At 42.7% G+C, this 23,287-nt stretch overlaps 1 protein-coding gene across 1 annotated transcript in view; it reads left to right on the top strand.

Moving 5' to 3' along the window:
- Window positions 1–2,317: 2,317 nt before the first annotated feature.
- Window positions 2,318–23,287, top strand: part of MARCHF6 (membrane associated ring-CH-type finger 6) — a 73,640-nt gene continuing 52,670 nt past the window's right edge. Inside the window, exon 1 of the mRNA XM_065905507.1 lies at window positions 2,318–2,552. Within this exon, the coding sequence (XP_065761579.1) occupies window positions 2,534–2,552 (19 nt within the window). The 5' untranslated portion in view covers window positions 2,318–2,533. The remainder of the gene's footprint in view (window positions 2,553–23,287) is intronic.

The raw sequence follows: 23,287 nt of genomic DNA on the forward strand, positions 1-23,287 counted from the left end.
CATCCCTCCAATCCTAACTCTGTTCTACTGCCTGGAGGTTCACATAACTGCGCTGACAGACCGCTAGCACGTCCCTCAGGAAATCTCTCTCAGAATCCTCCCTCGTTTTGCTGTGACACCTGAGACTGGATCTGAACTGGGGGTGGTGAACTATGCCCCTGGCCTGAGCTGAGTGAGATGTGCCTGCCACAGGCCTTAGAGGGGATGTGCCTGTTCTACGTGTTGGGTGGAAAGGGTAGGGACTGAGGTATGAGCCTCCTTCAGATACAATTTCTTGGGAGACAATATAGTCCAAACATATTTAAGGAAAAGTTTAAATAATGTTCAATTCTCAAGGTCAGCCCTTGAAATTAGTGGGCCTCCATTATTGCGTCAAGAATTTGAATTCTTTCCCACCTTGGGCAACATGAGTGACTGAAAAAATCAATGGCATTAGTTTTCAAAGGTTTCTTTCTGGAAGGCCTCCATTATCTATAATCTAAGTCTCATTCTGATTGGTGAGGCTTGCAGGAAGCGGGGATCTTCCCAATTCCTTCTTTCTCAACAGATGGAAAAAGTATTGCTAGCATTCTTGAATTTATTTTTGCAATTCATTTACATAGTCTTTAAAATATATTATCTTGGTATTACCGACATCTCTAGTTCTACTCAGGCAATTCAAAGATGGTGACATAACTTGTATTTTCTAAATAGGTTTTTTTTAATTGGAGTATGGTTGATTCACAATGTTGTGTGACAGTTCTTCCTTTAGAGCAAAAAGCAGGAATTACAGTGAGGAAAGGTATGTGCTGATGGAGGAAAGGTATGTCTTTCAATAGGTGGAAGCAATTCACCTCTGGCCAGGTAAACATCCACGGCTCAATGTATCAAGCCCTGTGCACATCTTGTCGACTAAAAAGATGTAATCACAACCTGAAAGTAGTCATTTGGTGGGAATGTTTAGGACTGGGAGTCCAGGAGACAGCATCTTAGTAGCTCTGAGAAATCTGCTCCAAAGAGGCACGTGGGGAAGTCAGGCTATATACAAGTTTGCAACCAAGGGAACACGTGGTCTGAACATCAAAGATCAGGTTATCAAGCTAAGGAATTTAGCATTCCAGGTATGGGAAGATGCAAGCCTCTGGGCTCACTGAATTCATTCCTTTCACATGCACCTCAGCTATGGGGGACTATGGGTGACCCCCAGCTATGGGTGGGGGTGGGGGTGGGTCAACTGCGTTTCCTTATTCACTTTGCATTCCCCCAGCTCCTCAGCAATCAAAGGTGGGCTTGGGGTAGCAACATCCAGTGGATTGCAGTTTGGGATTCATATTTGGAGGCCAGAAATCGCTGATGGCTGTGACACTTAATAACAAAGTGAGTGAAGTCGCTCAGTCGTGTCCGACTCTTTGCGACCCCATAGACTGTAGCCCACCAGGCTCCTCTGTCCATCGAATTCTCCAAGCAGGAGTACTGGAGTGGGTTGCCATTTCCTTCTGCAGGGGATCTTCCTGACCCAGGGATCAAATCCATGTCTCCTGCATTGCAGGCAAACGCTTTACCATCTGAGCCACCATGGAAGCCCCGTTAATAACAAGGCAGGAGGCATTTTCACTTCACAGTCTGAACCAATTTCCCTTAGAGGCGGATGTTACAGCCTCTAGCCTAAGCAGTTTATTGAAGCGGTCCTTCCAGTCAAATGAAGAAGTCTCCTTGGGGAAGAATCTCGGTAGTTAGGACTTGCTTTCTCATATTAATATTTTAGCACTTCCTCCAAACGTGCATCAGAACCGCCCACAGGTGAGGAACAAAAATGCCCATTCCTGGACCGACTCCAGACACGCGGCACCGGAGTCTCGGGCAGGAAGAGCGGAGTGGAGCCGGGCGCAGAACTGTCTTTTCACAGGCGCCCAGGTAGCTCTTCAGCCCCGAGGCCCGTCTGTGTGGTGCACCGCGGTGCGGCGGCGGGTGCTGGGCTCGCTCCTGCAGCCCTTCTCGCTTGGCTCTGTGCAGTCTTTGTCGCCGCCCCCCCGGCCTCCCACCTCGGTGTCATTAGAGTTCAGCTCCTTCTAAGGTTTCAGCCTCTCCGCCCGCGCAGCCCTCTGGACAAAGCCCAAGTGGCCCGCGGCCCACGACGGTGGCCACCCCGCGGCCTGTGGAGGGAGTGGAGGGGTGGGGGGGTGGGGAATGTCCCGCAACGCCCCCGCGCCCGCCGCCCACTGAGCATGCGCACCGCGGAGCTGCCGGAAGTGACGCCACACGTCGCGGAGGAGCCCCGCCCCTTCCGCCTCCACACCCCGCCCAGGCCTCGCCCCTTCGCTCTCCCCGCCCCTCCCCCTCCCCTCTCTCGCCTGCTTTCTGTCAGCCTCTCTCCCTCTCCCTCTCCCCCCTCTCTCTCTTCCTCTCTCGCACCTGAGCACACGCACCTGCCCGGGCCCGGCTCCGCTCCCTCCTCCTTCCTCCCCGTCCCTTCCCCTTCCCCGCCCCGGCCGGAAGGCTCCGGCCTCGGCCACTGGAGCCTCGCGGCTGCGTCACCGCCGCCCCCCCAGACAAGATGGACACCGCAGAGGAAGGTAAGTCGGCGGCGCCCGCGCCCTGTGCTTGCGGCGCCCGCGTTCGGGTCGGGCCCGTGCCGATTCCGTGCGGCGCTCGAGGAGGGCGGCGGGGCTCCTGCGGCGCGTGAGGTGGCGGGGTAGGCGGGGGGCGCCTCCGCTCTGGTCAGGGGCTCGCGGTGACAGCGTTGCGAGCGGGCGGGACCACGGCGGGGCCGGCGCCCGGGCCGTTTGTCCCGCTGAGTAGCAGGGCGCGCGGGGCGGCGGGGAGCATGAGGGGGACCCGTCGGCGCCTCCAGCCGTTCCCCGCCCGCCCGCGCGGGTCGAGGGCCGGGGACTTCGGGCTGGGGTGGGCGGCTTGGCTCCCCGACCCCCGCCCCTCCACTCCGTCCCGCCAGTCCCGGGGGGCGACGGCGCGGTCGTCGCGGCTCGAAGTCTGAGGGGTCATTTTGAACGCCCTTCTCCGCCCCCCCCCCCCGACTCAGTTTTGTCCGTTTTTTAACGTCGCTTCACCCAGCCGCTCGAGCGGCCCGATCCCTTCGCGACGAAACTTCTTTGTTGACTCTGAAACTTCGCGAAAAACACCTCGCCAGGTGACGGCCGAGTGACCCCTGTTTGAAGCCCTCCCTCTTGCTTGCGTGCCCCCCACCGGTAATTTGTTTACAGACGAGGAAGGAGCAGGCCCAACGAGGTTATTCGAAGCAGGAAGGCTCTGAAGAGACTCCTTTTGTTTGGGTGCAGTTTTTTTTGTGTTCTGCCCCTGACACAGATAAGCAGAGTTTGTGTGTGTGTTTTGCCTAGTGAGTGCGTGTGCTTTGACTCCAGCTGACTCTCGTAAGCAGAATACAGAAGTGAAGACACAACTGAACATCTGTGGCTATTGACATGCATTTGCTTTATTCAGTGAAGGTAGTTAGGTTGTTTTTAAGCAATTTTATCTTCCTAGAGCCTGTCGAATAATGAGTGAGTGTATAGATGAACTTATTAACTTGTTTCTTGTTTCAATTATCAGTGAAGATACATTTATGCTTGAGATGTCTTACGTGGGGATGTGATAAGCATCTTTCAGCCTTTCAGACTGTGACTTTTGGTGATTTTAGGTGAAGATCGTTGAGGACTCTCGTGGTATGCAATAATGAGTGGTGGAAAATATGATATTGTCCATATATGTAATGAGTGGAGTGGATCAGTGTATCATCTTTAAAAGAAGTCTTTCCTTGGATAATAAAAGAACTTCAGCTGTAGCGATATTTGCATGTTATACTTGACAGTTTACAAAGCATAGTTACATACCTTCACATTTGATCTTACTAAGAGCCCTGTGGAGTAGGTAGATATTATTATCTTTTATAGATGTGGAAGTTATTGGTAGTTATTTTAGTTATCTTAATAGTTTGTCCAGGTTTCACACCCGAATGAGAGAAAGATTTAAACCTAGGTATCCTAATTACAAATAGTTTTCCTTTCGTTGTGTTTCGGCTGTTTCTACTAGGTACTATGAGTGAAAGGTAATTGCCACAGTAGACTCCTTTGGAAACAGTCAAGTGAAACTGCTGAGGAGATTAAGAATGACTTTTTTTGGACAGGTGGTCCTAGTGTGTAAATTTCTGTTTACATCCATACATCCTTTTGGGTTCAAATTTTAATGACTCAACCTAGTAATACGTGTGTTCATTGATTTATCACTTGATCTATACCGGCATGTTTTATTAAGTTCTCATTCTTTGAGCTTATGTACTAAGTACCTGCATACACTTACGGTACGATAGTGGTGATTCAGTAATTGCAGAATCTCAGTCTACATGGAATGGTGGAAGGCATATTTTCAGTGTGCTTCTTAGTGCACTGTTTTTTTTTTTTTCCCCTTTCTATGTAAAATTATAATCAGGATGAGGTATAAATGATGTTTACGTACTAACTCGAACATTGTTCTCTGTTGAAGTAACTAACATTTACTGAGGGCTTGATGTATGGCATGTCCTTCACTAAACATTTTACACACAAACACTTATCAGTAGGTAGCATTCTCTTTTTACAGATGAGGAAACTGAGGGCTAGTATGGTTAAGTAACTTCGCCAGGGTCATAACAGGTGACTGACATCAGAGGCAAGATTCAAACTCAGGCCTGTCGGACTTTGTGGTTACATTAGATATTTCAGACTTCATGTTTAAATTAGATATTTATAAGTGGATACCCTGTGTCTTCCCTGGTGGCTCAGATGGTAAAAAATTTGCCTGCAGTGCAGGAGACCTGGGTTTGGTCTCTGGGTGGGCAAGATCCCATGGAGAAGGAAATTGCTAACCACTCCAATATTCTTACCTGGAGAATTCCATGGACAGAGGAGCCTGGCGGATTGTAGTCCATGGAGTCACAAAGAGCTGGACACAACTGAGCAACGTTCACTTTCACCTTGTATCCAATGTTGAGATAACTGAATTTTTGTCACTCCATTTATAAGATGAATCATTTACATAATTGGCAAAGTTTCACTTTGCATTTGTTTTATGATACTGTTAGCCATGAAATGAAAGTGACTTTTAATACTTCTCATGCCTAATTTTGCAAAATTCCAAATTAGAAGTCTGAAAATTTCAAATTAATGTAAACTTAACTTGAAACAAGGCTGGAAAAAGCGGGAGGATTACAGAAGATGTCATGATAAAATGATAAAGTGAAGATAGCAAAAAGCTTGGAAGCAACTTCTGTTTGCTAAATGAGTTATTACAGGTTATTTCTTAAATTTAAAAAATGCGGTTGGATTTTTATCTGATTATAAAAGAAATTTTCTTTTTGTAGGAGACTTGGAAAATATGTCTAAACATAAAGAACATAAAAATTTTAAAAATCTTTAAATTTTATCACTCATTGTTAACACTGAAGACATTGTATACTTGTTTTTTTTATTATGTTAATATGAACAGATTGTTACTGAAATACCAACCAGCAAATAGTGTTAACTCTTACATCTCTTTTAAAAATGCTTGTTGCTTTCCCCTAATGGTATCATATATGATGTTATATGCTCAGAATGTTTCATACTTGTAGTGAAAACCCTGAATTGTTAAAAAATTGATTATTTGCTAGATTTTGACTCTTCGTATTGTTTGTTGTGTATTAAAGTGTTCAGTATATTAAATCTTATTTTTGCAAAACCAACAGGTTTATCATCATTCTCATAATGTAGGCATGCCTTGATTTTATTGTGTTTCACTTTATTGAGCTCTGAAGATAATGATTTTTTTTTAAAAAAAAATTAAAAAAAAAACAAATTGAGGGTTTGTGGCAACCCTGCACTAAGTCTGTAGGTGCTGTTTTTCTAAAAACATTTGCTCACTTGCATGTCTCTCTGTCACATCTTAGCAATTCTTTCCGTATTTCAAACTTTCTCATTATTACTGTGTTTATTATAGTAATCTGTGATTTACTACTATTACAGTTGTTTTGGGGCACCATGAACTGTGCCCACAACGAGAGCAAACTTAACTGATCAATGTGTGTTTTCTGACTGCCCCACTCCCTGCTGTTGCCATTTCTTTTTTTTTTTCTCCTCAGGGCCTCGATATTCCCTAAGACACTATAATATTGAAATTAGGCTGTTTAATAACCCTCTAATGATCTCTTTTAAGTGTTCAAGTGAAAGAATAGTTGCCTGTCTCTCACGTTAAATCACAAGTTAGAAATGATTAAGCTTAGTGAGGAAAGTATGTTGAAATCCAAGATAGGCTGAAAACTAGGCCTTTTGCTCCAGTTAGCCAATGTGTGAATGCACAGATAAAGTTCTTGAAGAAAAAAGTGCTGCTGCAGTGAACATACAGATGATAAGAAAGAGAAGCAGCTGTATTGCTAATAGAGTCTTAGTGGTCTGGAGAGATCAGACCAGGCCCACGCTCCCTGAAGCCAAAGCCTACCCAGAGCATGGCTTTCACTCTTTTCACTTCTGTGAAGGCTGAGAGAATGGAGGAAGCTGTAGAGGAAACGTTTAAAGCTAGCAGAGCTTGGTTCATGAGTTATAAGGAAAGAAGTTGTCTCTTTAACGGCGAAGAGCAAAGTGAAGTAGCCAGATAATCCAGAAAATCCAGCTGAGATAATTTTTGAAGGTGGTCACACTGAAGAGCAGATTTTCAATATCCATGAAACAGCCTTATATTGGCAGAAAATGCCAACTAGGATTTTAATAGCTGGAGAGGAGAAGTTAGTGCTTGACTTCAAAGCTTCAAAGGACAGGCTGACTTGTGTTAGGGGCTAATGTAACTGGTCATTTTAAGTTGAAGCTGTTGCTCATTTGCCATTCTGAAAATCCTAGGGCTCTTAAGAATTATGCTAATTCTACTCTGCCTGTGCTCTGTAAATGGAACAAGGCCTAGATGACAGCTCATCTGTTTACAACATGGTTTATTGAATATTTTAAACCCACTGCTGAGGCCTACTGCTCAGGAAAAAAAGATTCCTTTCAAAATATTACTGCTCATTGACAATATACCTGATAACCGAAGAGTTCTGATGGAGATGTGCAATGAGATGAATGTTTTCATATCTGCTGACAAACAAAATCCATTCTGTAGCCAGTGGATCAAAAAGTACCAATAATTTTGACTTGGAAAGTCAAAGTCTTATTATTTAAGAAGAAATTTCTTAAGCCTAAAGCTGCCACTTGTTGTTGTTCAGTCGTAAAGGCATGTCTTACTCTTTGCAACCCCATGGACTGCAGCATGCCAGACTCCCCTGTCCTTCACTGTCTCCTGGAGTTTGCCCTCATTCATGTCCATTGAGTTGGTGATGCTATCTAATCATCTCATCCTCTGTCACTTCAGCAAGCTGCCATGGAGATAATTATTCCTTTGATGGATCTGGACAAAGTAAATTGAAGACATTATAGAAAGGGTTCACCATTGTAGATGCCATTAAGAATATTTGTGATACTAGAACAACATTGTAAACCAACCATTCAAGTAAAAGAAATAAAAATTTTAAAAGAGAACTTTTATGATTCACAGGAAGAGGTAAAAACATCAACGTCAACAGGAATTTAGAAAAAAGAGTTTGATTCCAACCCTTGTTGATTTTGAGGGGTTTAAGGCTTCAGTGGAGGAAGTAATTGCAGATGTGGTATAAACAGCAAAAAGCCTAGATTTAGAAGTGGAGCCTGAAGATATGACTGAATTTTGTAATATCATGGTAAAATATTAACAAATGAGTTGCTTTTTAGGGATGAGCAAAGAAAGTTTCTTGAGACAAAATATACTCCTAGTGAAGATGTTATGAAAGTTGTTGAAATGACAACATAGCATTTAGAATATTATGTAAACCTAGTTGGTAAAGTAGGGGCAGGGTTTAAGAGAATTGATTTCACTTTTGAAAGACGTTCTGTTAGGTAGGTAAACTGCTCTGTCATTAAATCTTTAAACGTCAGAGCTTGAGAAGATCTTACATCTTTCTCATTTTGTCAGTTAGGAGTCTGATTCTGCAATGCACTGAAGTTTTTCAGTTTCAAAGAAAAAATGTTGTCCTTTGCCAAAAGGTATGCCTTTTTAAAAAGCACTGCAGTATTGGAATGGATGTTGCAAGCAAGTATTGATGTATGAAATTCTGATTAAGATATTAAACATTTTGCCATAGTAGAGTGCTCTTACTTCAGCTCAGTGATACAGAGCTGACATTTTTCTTTTTCCTTTTCTAAATTACTGCTCAAACTAGCAAAACATAATATAAAATCTTATCAGCAGTTTTTTATGGACTGCCAAAGCAATTGTTCTTAATGCTTTGTGAATTGTATTCATTGGGAAGGGATGAAGCTCAAGTGTATCATATTGATCATGTTCTGTAGTATGGCAAAACCTTGAGATGACTTAGATTTGGAAGCAATGAGTTCAAAGGATAGGAAGTTGTCAGAAGCAGACGGCTAGTTACTGTCTTTCTAGAACCACATGGTCTTTCATCTGCTTCCAGTAATGTCTGCTTCATTGTTTTCGCCATAGATCAGCTGTCACTGCTTTGGCATGCCTACGGCCAGGCATACATGCACTTATTTGACAAGTGCTTACTGAGCAGCTGTTACAAGCCAGACACTATTTTATGCACCTGGGGTAGGCGGGTAACAAAATAGACAAAATCCCTTTTTTCGTAGAGCCTGCGATCTTGTCTTTGGCTTGGTAAAGGAGGAAGGGAGAACAGAAAATAAACATGTAGTAAATTATATGGCAAGACAAGATGGTTATACGTGCTGTGGAGAACAGTCAGTTCAGAGGGAATGAGATGGGTGAGAGAAGGATGAGAGATGGAGGAGGATTACGAAGGGGCCTGAGTTAATTCTGGTGGTGACGGATCTGTCATTATCTCGAATGTGGTGACCGTTTTACCAGTGTCAAGCATATCAAGTGGTATCCTCTGAGTGCATCTGATTGTTTTCAGTTATTCCTCAGTAAAGCTGTTTAAAAATCCATTGTCTTTTACTTATGCGTGGCTTTGTATCAGCATGTATTGATTTGGTAGCTGTTGGATCAAGGTATACAAATCTTCCAACTGTTGACATGTTTTCCTGTATAATATAAAAGTCACATTGATTAAGGTCACCACTTATCTCAGAAGGGTTTTAGATATTAGGGACACTGTCACGTTTATTGTGGTGGAAATAGGCTTTCTAAAATCCTAATATTTGTTTGAAAGTTTTGTCATTGGCAGCAAATATTGTCAGTTGGTTTCTTTGGTTCTTAGACTCACTTCATTCTTTTGTGCCTGCCACATGCCTGCCTGAGTAACTTGTCTGTCAGGCTTTTTTTTTCTTCCATATTAAAAATGGTGTTTCAGTGGGGGTAAAAGCAGTTCCAACTGGTCACACCTAAGAATAATCCAAGTGCTCTTTCTTGAGGCAGTCATTGCTGTTGAGCCTGAGCCGAAGAATGAGCCCAGACTCCCTGTATTTTTCAGTTTTTAAAAATTTCACTTGGTTCTTTAAATCTTCTTCTTTTTTTTTTTTGTATTTTGGATCCAGTGAGGAGACTGAAAACACAGTAACTTAGAGGAAGTTGAAAGAATTATTAAGCTGTGGTAAGAGAGTAACTGTAAAGATGCCAGGACTGCTGTAAAGGGCACGCTGGGCCTGAGGGAAAGTGTAGGTAGGAAGACTCGGGAGGGGTGGGACTCTTCCTCACAGCTGTGCTTCAGACTGCATTGGAGAGTATGGAGTTGTCCAAGCCAGAGCTAGCCCAGTTTCTGGGTGAGCAGGAAACACCCCCCTCCCCCCACCCCCGCCCCAGGGCACATGCAGGAAACCCAAGTTTGCTGGGTGGCTAGACATGCACAGAGAGTTAGGGTACCGCTGTGGGTGCAAGGCCTGGAGTGTGTTGAGGTCTTATCAGTGGGGCTGTGAGAAGGAGCAGGCTTGCTCCAGGCCTCCTGTGTTGTCCCTCCAGCACCCTCTACTGACAAATCCTTTTCTGAGAACTGTTTAAAAGAGTCAGTCTCTTATTGTTGAACAGGTAGTACTGAAGGGTAAGTTTGGAGCTGAGAGGAATCAGACTGATACTCGGCACACTCCTGCTGACACTTGGGAGTTACTGCCCCTGCTGCTGAACTTGGATTTGCCCACAGCTGGGCAAAGCCAGAAGTAGAAAACGGCGGTACCCCTTCCCTCCGTCTTCTGATCCCACAGAAGAGCGTCTCACTGACAGAACGTAACTCAAGCCTAGTAATAGTTTTCAGGCTGGAAACTAGTTTTTGGGCTTCCAGGAGCAGTAGTGCAGGTGAATGTTAGTTTTGTAATGACATGTGAAGGGATCATTCTGAAGAATGTCATGTGTAATGACATTCTGAAGGGATCAGAAATATCTAAGCTTTGGGATATATGGATTGGAATTTTAAATTCCAATTTAAATTGGAATTTAAAATTTTCAAGGCCTAATTACCAAATCCACATTTTAAAAGTATGTATATGTATATATACTTCCACGGTCAAAAAGGAAATGTTTTCCATAAAATTTTAGTTCAGTTTTTTTTTTTTTCTTATAGTTGTAAAAGTAGCAATGAAACAATAGAAACTTGGGAAAGAGGAGAAGAAAATCACCCATATTCTCATTTAACCAATTATAGTGGCTGTCATTTTTTGTGTGTGTGTTTTCTCTTTTAGGCTGTCTTAGGTTTCTTATCTTGTTGGAAGAACAGTGTGTATTCATTTTTTAAATTTGTGCTTTGCTTATGTAACATTATACATTTTTCTATATTGTCATAAGAGGTGTTAAATTTGCTGTTTTTAAAGGACTATAGACATTCTGCAAAGAGTCGGACATGACTGAGTGACTGAACAGCAACAAATAGACATTCCAAGTACTGAATGTACCACAGTTTATGTAGCCACACTCCTGATCTTGGCTGTAATATTTTGAGTAATACTTGTGGCCCTGCTGAGAGACATGTGGGATTTCCCCAGCCAGGGATCGAACCCGCACCCCGTGCATTGGAAGTGTGAAATCTTAATCACTTGACTGCCAGGGAAGTCCTGAGTAATACTTTTTAATAGTTGTTCACTGTAATCATAGCTACTAATTATAAGATTTTTGTCGATAATCAGATACTGAAAATCGCTTGTTACTGCAGCCGAGAGGGCCCGCGTCAGCTTTAGCAGTCAGAAAAGTCGTGTTGGTAATATGTCCCCGTGATACCACGTGCTGAAATGGCGCTCTGCCCATGAGGCTCTCCTGCCCAGAGTACGTGGCTCCACTCTAACCATGAGCAAAAGCCGTCAACAAACTCTGACAGAAGGGCATCTTGCATACTCCTTGAAATGATAAAAATTGTCAAAGACAAGCAAAGTCTGAGAAACTGCCAGAGCTAAGAGGAGCCTAAGGAGACATGACAACTAAATGTAATGTGGGTTCTGGAACAGAAAAATCACTTTAGGTAAAGACCAAGGAGATCTGAATAGACTCTTAACTGTAGTTGGTGATAGTGTGTCAGTATGGGTTCATTAAGTGTCATAAAAGTACCACCCTAATGCATTAGAAGTGTAACATCCTAATGTAGGATGTTAGTAATAGGGGTACTGGGTACGTGGAAACACTGTACTGTCTTCCCACATTTTCTGTAAATGTAGTCTGTTCTAAAAAATAAAGTATATTAAACCAATTGTTTATTAAAATTATCACTAGTTTATCACCAGAAGGAAAGTGGAAGCTTTTTGAAGTCTTAAAGAGCTTTCAGGGTAGACAGTGGTTTAAGAGTTAGAATGTACCCAAAGCTATGAGTTTGTCTGTATTTTTCCTTAGGGTAGATGCTTAGAATGTATGTGGTTTCTGGGCATACACACCAAGGAAACCAGATCTGAAAGAGACACGTGCACCCCAATGTTCATCGCAGCACTGTTTATAATAGCCAGGACATGGAAGCAACCTAGATGCCCATCAGCAGACAAATGGATAAGGAAGCTGTGGTACATATACATCATGGAATATTACTCAGCCATTAAAAAGAATTCATTTGAATCGGTTCTAATGAGATGGATGAAACTGGAGCCCATTATATAGAGTGAAGTAAGCCAGAAAGATAAAGACCAATACAGTATACTAACGCATAGATATGGAATTTAGAAAGATGGTAACAATAACCCTATATGCAAAACAAAAAGAGACACAGATGTACAGACAGACTTTTGGACTCTGTGGGAGAAGGTGAGGGTGGGATGTTTCGAGAGAACAGCATCGAAACATGTATATTATCTAGGGTGAAACAGAGCACCAGCCAAGGCTGGATGCGTGAGACAAGAGCTCGGGCCTGGTGCACTGGGAAGACCCAGAGGAATCGGGTGGAGAGGGAGGTGGGAGGGGGTATTGGGATGGAGAATACATGTAAATCCATGGCTAATTCATGTCAATGTATGACAAAAACCACTACAATATTGTAAAGTAATTAGCCTCCAACTAATAAAAATAAATGGGAAAAAAAAAAAGAATGTATGTGGTGAACTGGATTGTTGGCTAAAAGAACTAAAGGGATGGGCTAGTCCTAAATGGGTGCTGACTTGGTAACCTCTCACACTTTTGGGCTTTCCCTCTCCCTATCACCTCCTAGGTTGTCTTCTTGCTCAGTCACTCAGGATTTGAAGGTTTCATTCAAAGCACCTTAACTGAGCTAGGTACTGGGCTAGAAACTTTCAAAAGGTATGCTTTGTGAAGATGCTTCTTGTTCCGTCCTCAGTTATGTCTGACTCTTTGCGACCTCATGGACTTCAGCACACCATTCTTCCCTGTCCTTCACCATCTCCCAGAGTTTGCTCAAACTCATGTCCATTGAGTCGATGATGCCATCCAACCGTCTTGTCCTTTGTTGTCCCCTTCTCCTCCTGCCATAAATCTTTCCTAGCATTAGGGTCTTTTCCAATGAGTCAACTCGTTGCATCAGGTGAGCAAAGTATTGGAGCTTCAACTTGAGCATCAGTCCTCCCAATGAATATTCAGGGTTGATTTCCTTTTGTGAAGTTACTAAGTATTCAAATAAACAAACTAAGCAACAAAAGTTGCTACAGGTTATAACAGAAGTTTGCCCTTGAAAACCACTAAGAGCTTTTTTTTTCCTAGGTAGGTTTGCAGAGCTTTGATTTCTAGGTAGGTTTGTGTTCATAACCAGCAAAGTGCATTGATTTTACTTTGGCCTGAACAAGATTTGTAATTTTACTGCGTGTAAATTTGATGGAGCCTTATTCCACCACATTTCATTTTTAGTGAAGGGCCTCAGGCTGTGTCTTTTGTACACTTAGCTCTCCTTTTGTACTGTTGGCCTTGTTATTCTGTTGAAGTTTCAGGTGGTGGGATTGATCCTACTAAACAAAATAGATTATTCTTTGACTCCCTCACCGCCCCCCCTTTGCCCCTTGAGGCATTTTATGTGCATGTGTTAAACTCTTAGGAAAGAAATTACAGGATTTCTCTCCTGTGTGTTTTTGTCTTGTTTCTTCATGGTCCTTAGGCCAGCTGAGGTGGTCAGGACAATGAAACCAAGCTAACCGAATGGAAGTAGGTTATTTTGCCATTTTTCTAGGTTTTCAAGTTGCACTTCCAAATCTAGGGCTGGTCACTCCACGCTTGTTAACTTGCCTGTGAGGGTCACTGTAATTTTCTCAGCCCTGTGATCATCAGTGATTGGAAATTCACCAGTGTAAGCATGCTTCGTCATCACAGTCAGAAACCAGAGGATGACTTGGGAGCGTGGCCTGATAAGGACGTAGTATTGGTCTTTCTTTTCAGCATTGTTAATGCTCTTGAGAACATGGAAAGATGGTGGAAAGAGTTTTCTTTGAATTTCTCTGTTGGTGGTAGTTGTGCTTGTTCTAGTTTTGTGAATCTGCTAAGATCCTTTATAAAACAGGAAAGGGTAAATTTATGTCTTGGTCATACTGCTACTGCTACTAAGTCACTTGAGTCGTGTCCGACTCTGTGCGACCCCATCCCTGGGATTCTCCAGGCAAGAACACTGGAGTGGGTTGCCAGTTTCCTTCTCCAATGCATAAAGGTGAAAAGTGAAAATGAAGTCGCTCTGTCATGTCCGAGTTTTCGAGACCCCATGGACTGCAGCCTACCAGGCTCCTCTGTCCATGGGATTTTCCAGGCAAGAGTACTGGAGTGGGGCGCCACTGCCTTCTCCGGTCTTAGTCATAAACTACCCCAAAACCTGAGCAGCTTAAACTAAAAAAAGGTTGAAGTTTCTCACTGACATCACATCTCGAAATGCTCCTAAGTTGGATCACCTGGAGATCTAGATGGGATACTGTGTTTTTGATTCTACAGCCATTGAGGCAGGAGCATGCAGTGTGATGGAGTGTTCATCAGTGCCCAAAGCCTTCTATCCAGAAGTGATGCCCATCGCTAGACCTCATATTGCACTGACCATAGGAGGTCACATGTCCATGTACGATTTCAGAGGTAACAGTCCCGCCACATGCCTAGGATGTAGAATGCTGGAAACATTTGATGACCAGAACTGATGATTCCCAGTCCCTTGCAACGTGGTTGGATGGAATAAATGTGCTCATTGCCATACATTGCAGTCTACAACTTCATTAGACCACATTTTAGAGAGAGAACCATTTTTTTCCCGTGTCATTACCTTTTCTTATTTCCTGTTTCTTGTTTCTCATTACCTGTTCTTGTCTCCTACATCTAGTCACTACTGTAGAAAATCTTTTGATCTCCTCCCCCCCAAGTATAATTAAAGTAAAATTTACCTTATTTAATGTCTGTAAATTTTTGACAAATGGATGCAGTCATGTAGCCACCACAGTCAAGAAGATATAGAATACTTCTTTCACTACTCAAAATATCTCCATGCCTTTTTATGGTCAGCTCTACCTCCAGACTCTGGAACCACTCATCTGTTTCTGCCTATATATTAGGTTGGTACAAATGTAATTGTTGTTTCAGTCCTTGAATTTCAAATCATTATAATTTGGCTCAGATATCTTTATTAATCAAAATAGGAGCCATTACAGTCAACATGTTTTTTGCCAATGGGAGGTGCTTGTTTATTCCTGTAGCATAAAATCCATGCTTCGTGAGTCAACAAACTCTTGGAAAGCATTTTCTTTCTCCTGGTTGTGGAAGCTTTTTTCCTACAAAAAGTTGTTGAGGTGCTTGAAGAAGTGGTAGTCGGTTGGCCAGAGGTCGGGTAAACGTGGTGGATGAGGCAAAATTTTATAGCTCAATTCCTTCAACTTTTGAAGTGTTGGCTGTGCAACTTGTAGTTGGGCATTGTCATGGAAAAGAATTGGGCCCTTTCTGTTGACTAATATACTGGTTTGACTAATACTGGTTTCAGGCCTTGCAGTTTTTGGTGCTTCTTATTGATTTGCTGAGCATACATCTCAGATGTAAGGGTTATGCCGAGATTCAGAAAGCTGTAGGGTATCAGATGGGCAGCAGACCACCCAACAGTGACTATGACTCTTTTTTGGTGCAAGTTTGGCTTTGGGAAGTGCTTTGGAGCTTCTTGGACCAGCTGCTGAACTGGTCGTTGCCAGTTGTCATATAAAATCCACCTTTCATTGCACATCACAATCTGATCAAGGAATGGTTCATTGTTGTTGTGTAGGATAAGAGAAGATGACTCTTCAAAATGATAATATTTTTTTTTGATTTTTGGTTAGCTTATGAGGCAACCCACATAGCTTTTTCACCTTTCCAGTTTGCTTCCAATGCCAAACGAATGTAGAATGTTGACATTGAGTTCTTGGGCAGCTTCTTGTGTAGTTTTAAGAGGATCATTTTCAATGACGACTCTCGGTTGTTGTCACCTTCCGATGGCTGACCACTATACTCCTCATCTTTAAGGCTCTCATCTCCTTTGCAAAACTTCTTGAACCACCACTGCACTGTACATTTGTTAGCAGTTCCTGAGCCAAATGCGTTGTTGATGTTGAGTTCTCTCCTCTGCCTTATGACCCATTTTGTACTGAAATAAGATTGCTCGAATTTGCTTTTGTCTAACATCATCTCCGTAGTCTAAAATAAATATAAAATAAGCAGCAAGTAATGTCATTAGGAAAAAAAAAACAAGAAATGTGCATTAGAATGATGTATAATGTAACCACATTTAAGAATGTATTCCAGCATCAAACAGCAAATTTAAACAATGCAAAAATCGCACTTACTTGTGCACCACCTCAATAGTTTTGCCTTTTCCAGAATGTTATACATGGAATTAAACAGTATGTAGCTATTTGAGTCTGGTTTCTTTCAATGTAACATAATGTATTTGAGATGTATTCACATTGTTGCATATATCAGTAGTCTTATCTTTTTTTTAATGGCTGAGTGGAATTCTGTTGTAGGCATGTGCCACAGTTTATCCATTCCCCAGTTGTGGAATTTGGGGGTTGCTTGTTTGAAGTTTGGGGAAATTACACATGAAATTCACATAGATTTCTGTGTGAACGTAAGTTCCCGCTTTACTAGGTCAAATACCTAGGAATAGGATTCCTGAATGTATGATAAGAGTATATATGTTTTTGTTTTTGTCATTTTAATAGGTGTGTAGTGGTATCTTATAGTTTAGTCCATGTCTGACTCTTTTGCAACCCCATGGACTATAGCCCCCGACAGTCTCCTCTGTCCGTTGGATTTCCTAGGCAAGAATATAGGAGTCGGTTGCCATTTCCTTCTCCAGGGGATCTTCCAGACCAGGAATCAAACCTGTGTCACCTGCATTGGCAGACGGGTTCTTTACTGCTGAACCACCAGGGAAGTCCAGTGGTACTTTACTGTGGTTTAAATGTTTTTTAAATGTGGGAAAACATACATAACAAGAGTTAGCATCCTAACCATTTTTAAGTGTGTAATTCAGTGGCATTAAATACGGGCACATTGTTGTACAGTTACCAACAACTTACTGTGATTTTAATTTGCATTTCCTTAATGATGTTTGCATTGCTTCCATGATGCTAACTTCTCCAGGTTAGCATCAGAAGCACCAGGTGCTTCTCTGGTGAAGCATCTATTCAAATCTTTTGCTGAAACTTTTTGGATTATTTTCTATTGTTAAGACCCCAATTAGTAAGCTGGACAAAGGACTTGAATAGTTCACAGAGAAAAAGAACATGGCAGAATGTGGAAATAATCCAGCTTCACTAGTAATAAAACTACTTAATTAGCTACTGTACAAGTTATTTGTGTCCTTATATTCAGTAATGCAGTGTGTTTTTATTAGATGGAGCAATCTACCATTCAAATGCAAGAAAATAAAGTTGGAGGGGTAGATCGAGATTTATAGGATATTGACATTAAATTATGAAAAAATAAAACATTCAGGAAAACTTGATCTATAACCAAGGTATGCATGATAAAGTTGAAAAGTTCTCTTTTGGAATTTGGGGCTCAGTTTTTATCCTCATTTCTTCATAAACTTGCTTAATAATATCGTTGGGTTAGTTTAGAACTGGAGTTAGCTGATCTCCATCTGCTCCCCACTTGTCTTTGGTATCAGAGGCAGTGGTAGGGTTGAAGTTTTTCTTGTACCATTTGCCTGGATTACAGCAGCAGTTATTGTCTATAAAGTTTTCTGACTTACTGAGTTGCCGCTTTTCTGGTCCTTTGGCTAAGCGGGAGCAGGTTTTCGTGGGGAATTTTTTTGATCTGCTCTCATTGTTTCTAGTTTGCCAGCTTCTCCACCTTAGTCTCTAGTTCAGGCTCAGTTCAGTTCAGTCACTGAGTCATGTCTGATTCTTTGCGACCCCGTGGACTGCAGCACGCCAGGCCTCCCTGTCCATCACCAACTCCCAGAGCTTACTCAAGCTCATGTCCATCAAGTCAGTGATGCCATCCAACCATCTCATCCTCTGTCATCCCCTTCTCTTCCCACCCTCAATCTTTTTCAGCATCGGGCTTTTTCTAATGAGATCCAACCAGTCCATCCTAAAGGAAATCAGTTCTGAATATTCATTGGAAGGACTGATGCTGAGGCTGAAACTCCAATACTTTGGCCACCTGATGCGAAGAGCTGGCTAGTCCAGGCTGCTTAGGGCAAAACCAGACCCAGAGAACTCGCTGCTGTGTGTGTGGTTCCCGGGGCCCCAGCTCCTCTTGCTGGCCTGCCTTTGCTTCGCTCTTCAGTCTTATGTGTGTTTCGTGTATAATATCTTGTGTTTTTAGCTGTCCTTGGCAGGAGGAATAGGGAGAAGACTATTTTATCTTGATCTAGAACTGTCCATTCTTTTCTAGTCTTTACTGCTATCTTTCTCTAGGAGGAAACTTTATCTTGATTTTCTAGTGATACCTGTTTTTCACATTTTTGTATTTTTTTACATGTGGAAGTAAGTAACTCTTTGTGTCTGGGGTTCTTTATCACTCAACATCATTTTGTGTTGTTGCTGTTCAGTTGCTAAGTTGTATCCAACTCTGCGACCCCATGGGCTCCAGCACCCCAGGCTTCCCTGTCTTCGCCTGTCTTTCCCTGTCTACTGGAGTTTGCTCATGTCCATTATATATGGACAGATACACAAATATATGCAGTTGATCCTGGAACAATACTGGTTTGAACTACTTGGGTCCACTTTTATGCAGATTTCTTCCAGTAATGATATAGTGTTGCCCCTCATCCCCATTCATGGGTTTCATGTCTGTAAATTCAGCCAACTGCAGATCAAAATTTTCGCGTGCCTTTGCTTGAATCCGTGGATGCAGATATGGAGGGCCGACTTTGGGACTTGAGTGCCCTGGAGTTTTGCTGTACATGGGGTTTCTGGAAGCAGTCCATCCACGGATACTGAGGTACAGCTGGACTATAGGCAGTATACCCATGTAAATGAAGGAAAGAACTTCTTTCCCCAACTGTGATCCCTACAAAGTAGCAACTGTTAGTAGCTCTTACCTACTCTTCCAGATTAAATGTTCAGCCATGACCTTTATACATTTATGCTTTGTTTCAGGTTTTTCTGCTGGACTATGGATTGGCAGGGAAGAAGCTTCCGTGCCTTCTACTCCATGTGCACAGACTAGCGAAGGATACTTAGTTGAGGATATAGACCAGGGCAGCCTAGCTCTTAGGCAGCTTTTCGTGGCCTCCAGTTCCTTGATAAAGGGGATAAGCCACACCTAATCAGGTGTGTGGCTCGGGTCCTACTAAACAGTCAGTGTTTGCCTTAAAGTGTTTTATAGCTAAGTCTTATCACCATTCTGGTTGATTTAGAGAAAGTCTTTGCCTTTCCATTTAGGGAAATATTTATACAGAAAGTACACTTCAACAGAACTCATTTAGTCACAACTTTATCATGTGGGAAAAGACAAAGAATCAATACTACAGAAGAGATTTGTGACATTGTTTCTTGGATCGAATTCTTTTTAGAGTCATTTAGATTAAATGGTTTTAAATTAGATTTGGATTTTGATGTCATAGAAATAGACCTTTAGGAATGTTGAGACATATTGCTTAGATCTTATTCTGCTTTCTTTCCCTGCTGAGGATATAGACAGTGAAAGTTTGAACACATTTTTTTTGGCCTTGCCATGTGGCATGTGAAATTCTAGTTTCCTGACCAGGAATTGAATCCATGTCCCCTGCATTAGGAGCTCCAAATCATAACCACTGGACTACTAGGGAAATCCCTTAACACATTTTTAAAAACATAATCACTAAAATAGGAAAATTGCTAACAAAAGTTTTCACATTTGTGTGTGTATATTAAATAAACCACATGCTAAGTCCTCCTACTAGAGAACTTCATGATAAAATTGGACTTGGTAATGTTTAGTAAAATAAAAATTCAGCTATGATATTTCCAAATTGTGTGTTTAGTCTTTGATTTATATAGTTTAAAAGTTTAATTATATAAATTTCGAACTCTCACAAATAATCAATGTAGCAAGCCTTCATGCTGCCAGCATCTAGATTCAACAGATACAAGCACGGCTGACGATTGTTTTCTCTTAACTCCTTCCCTCTTGCTTCCCCACACTTCTACTGGATTGTTTCAAAGGAAATCCCAAATATGATATCTTTTTATCAGTAAATGCTTATGTATTCTAAGGGATAATAACTTATTAGAAAAACCAACCATAATACCAATATCATTCTGCTTACTGTCTTTATCCTCCCAAGTTTTAAAAGGCCTGTCAAGGGGCTTCCCTGGCAGCCCAGTGGTTAAGACTTGACACTTCCTCTGCATGGTGCACAAGTTCTGTCCCTGGTTGGGGGACTAACATCCCACATGCTGTTTGGTGCAGCCAAAAAATAAATAATTAAATAAAAATGCCTGTCAATATTATTGCTATTAACATGATGATTAATTAATTAATTCTCTTTAGGATATTTCTGTAGTCCCTTTTGTCTTTGGATATAGCCTACTAGGGATGTATGATCATGTTATAAATTCTCTAAAATAATTATTTTCTGTGATTAAGCTTGATATACACAGGTTCATTTGTTTTTGGCTTATTTTATACTTTGACTATTTGATTCCCACTTTTATTATTATGTAAAAGAGTTCCATGATTCTAAAACAAGATTGATTTAGAAGCCTAAATGTTCCCTTCTCTTTCCTTTTATATAATCAGTGGAGCTTGTGAAGTCCCTGATAAAATAATGATAATATTGTGTACGTGTGTATTTTGAGAGAGCCATAGTTACTGTCAATTTTACTGTGGGAAAAAAAATTATATTGGGCAGTGGTTCTCAAACATTTTTGGTCTCAGGATCCCTGTAAACGCTTCTGAAAAACTCAGAAGAACTTTTATTTGCCATAAAAGAAAATAAAAACATTTACAAATTTTTATTCACTTAAAACTCCCATTATGTGTTAATATACATTTTTTTTTCTTGAAAATAACCATATATTCCAAAGCCAGAACATTGGTGAGAAGAGTGGATTTGTTTTATATTTGCTTATCTTTTAAATGTTTGGTTTAGTGGGAAACAGCTGCATTCAAACAGTTGTGTCCTGTAGCCTCTGGAAACCGCCACTGTATACTGGCAAGACAATGAGAGAAGACTCTTAGTGTTAGAACGGAGATAGTTTTGACCTTGCAGGGCTCCAGTGAGTCCCAGTTCTGTACTGTAGACTGTTGAGCAAAGCTCTGGGGCTTGATTTAGGTTTGTTGTGCTTGCTTAGTTTTGTGTTCTTTGGTTTGTCCTTTAGAAGGGTGGAATCTTCTGAAAATCAGTGTCTGGATCTAATGGAGATCCAGTCTTCCCAGTCGTGCTCAACTCCAGCCCCACCTGCCCTCTGCGGCCGTCCTGTGGAGTGTGGGGAACTGTGGTGCCCCGGGCGGATGGGCGCACCCCGCAGTCTCCGAGTCGCGTCCGGGGCCCCAGGAGCCTCAGCGTGCATATCTAGGAGGAGCCAGGCTGGCCGTCAGCCATCTGCCCGCTCCTTGGTGGTGGTCCGCGTGTTACATCCCTGCGTCCCGGTGGCCGAGTGTGCCAACAAAGGCTCTCCCTGGCCCAACCCCAGTCCTTCGCTGCATAACTGTTGGCTGCCAGTCACCATGTTTCTGCATCACTTCCCTCTACCCTGTGTCCTGCCTGCCACGCTGTCTGCTGCGCCCTACTTCCTGCCCCCGGGGCCGCTTGAGAGCTGGTGGGGAGACAGGAAGAGGTGGAACCACTTGCCCTGTGACTGCACCTGCCCACCCACAGTTGAACTCAAATTCCCCATAAGTGGGGGATCCCGCAGTGGCATACGCCTGTCTCTAAAGTTAATCCTCAGAGGTCTAGGCACTTCTGGCTGGTACCCCGACAAAGCGAATGACTTTGAGTGCAGGTTTGGCTCCTACCTGCAGAACCGTGGTCATTCTAGAACTCATCCATGCCCGTGGGCATCCGCAACTCAGCTCTCATGATTCTAGGTCACTAGGAGTGCATGTCCTGTGGCCCTGTTAAGTTGTTGTGGTGACCTGGGCGACTGGAAATTGGGTGATGGGGAACCCAGATTTGGCTCCATAGAGGAAACCTGGTAATGGACTACCCCATCCAAGGGGTAGCAGACTTGTTACTTGTGACCCAAGGGTAGGGAGGCAGTGATGAAAAACAGCACTGGTCTCTGGAGATCTGGTAGTTGGAATGAGTCCACTTAAAATCCTTTCAGGCGGATCCATTGTATGGCAAGTCTAGTACCTGCAGCCAAGGTGATGGTGGTTTAGTTGCTAAGTCGTGTCTGACTCTTGTGACCCTGTGGACTGTACCAGGCTCCTCTGTCCCTGGGATTCTCCAGGCAAGAATACTGGAGTGGACTGTCATTTCTTTCTCTAGGGGGTCTTTGCGACCCAGGAATTGAACCTGGGTCTTTTGCATTGCAGGCAGATTGTTTACCGACTGACCCATGAGGGAAGCAGCCGAGGTAATCTCCAGCTCCAAGGGCAGGGTGTTGAGTTTGGTGCAGTTAAAATACCGTGTGATCTACCGCGCGGGTTTATGGATGGGGAGCCTCTGTCCCTATCCCCATGTCCTGCTTCTCCTCGCCCTCCTGGCTCCTAGGCTAGTTTTCCTGGGCTGAAGTGAGGGAGCTGCCTGCCCACTGCCACTGGAAATCACGGCACGGGACTGTGGTTCTGTTTTGTGTTGGAACTTTGCGGAGGCCGATTAGACACGAAGGCTGAGACGTTCCTACTGCACCGCTGGAGCTCAAAGTCTTAGATCGATGCAAAACGGACCAGAGTGAATGCTGTTGCCATGGATGTTTTTATTAATCAAGGATGAAGGTGAAAAAGGGAGGTTTGAAGAGATTCTGATCCCATGTTCTCTCCACAAACTATGCCAACTGCCAGCATTATTTCCGGTAATGTGCCGGTAGCTTACCAAAAGCAAAGTCCTTCCGATGATGGTAGCTGCAGTGTCTGGTTCTAGAGAATTTAAAGATGCAGTAGTGCAATCTGTGCTTAATTTGATACAATTCGGATAACTCTACAGCCACTCCATGGGAATCAGGATTGACAATTTTGGTAGATTTTTCCTGGGTGGTGGTGAGTTGTGAGTTTCTGTGTTGCTGGAGTGATTTGTCTGGTTTATAGATAACAGAGAGACTAGTGTGCTAACCATAGGTTACCCTGAGCACTTGATAGCCTTAACTTTGACAAATATTGCTTAGCTGCCCAAGATGGAGCAGTCACAGTTCTGTGATGCTGTTAAGTGGCCGGAACCATACTACACTGCTCAGCGTGTGTGCTTCCAGTCGGATGGGTGCTGGAGGCTCATTATTAAATCTGTTAGAGAGAGGCTCTGGGTTGCAGCTGTTACTCGTTAGTGAGGAACTCACTGTAAGAGTAGATGAGAAGCTTGTGTCATGTC

This window comes from Muntiacus reevesi, chromosome 14 (genome assembly GCF_963930625.1).
Source record: "Muntiacus reevesi chromosome 14, mMunRee1.1, whole genome shotgun sequence".
Taxonomy (NCBI): domain Eukaryota; kingdom Metazoa; phylum Chordata; class Mammalia; order Artiodactyla; family Cervidae; genus Muntiacus; species Muntiacus reevesi.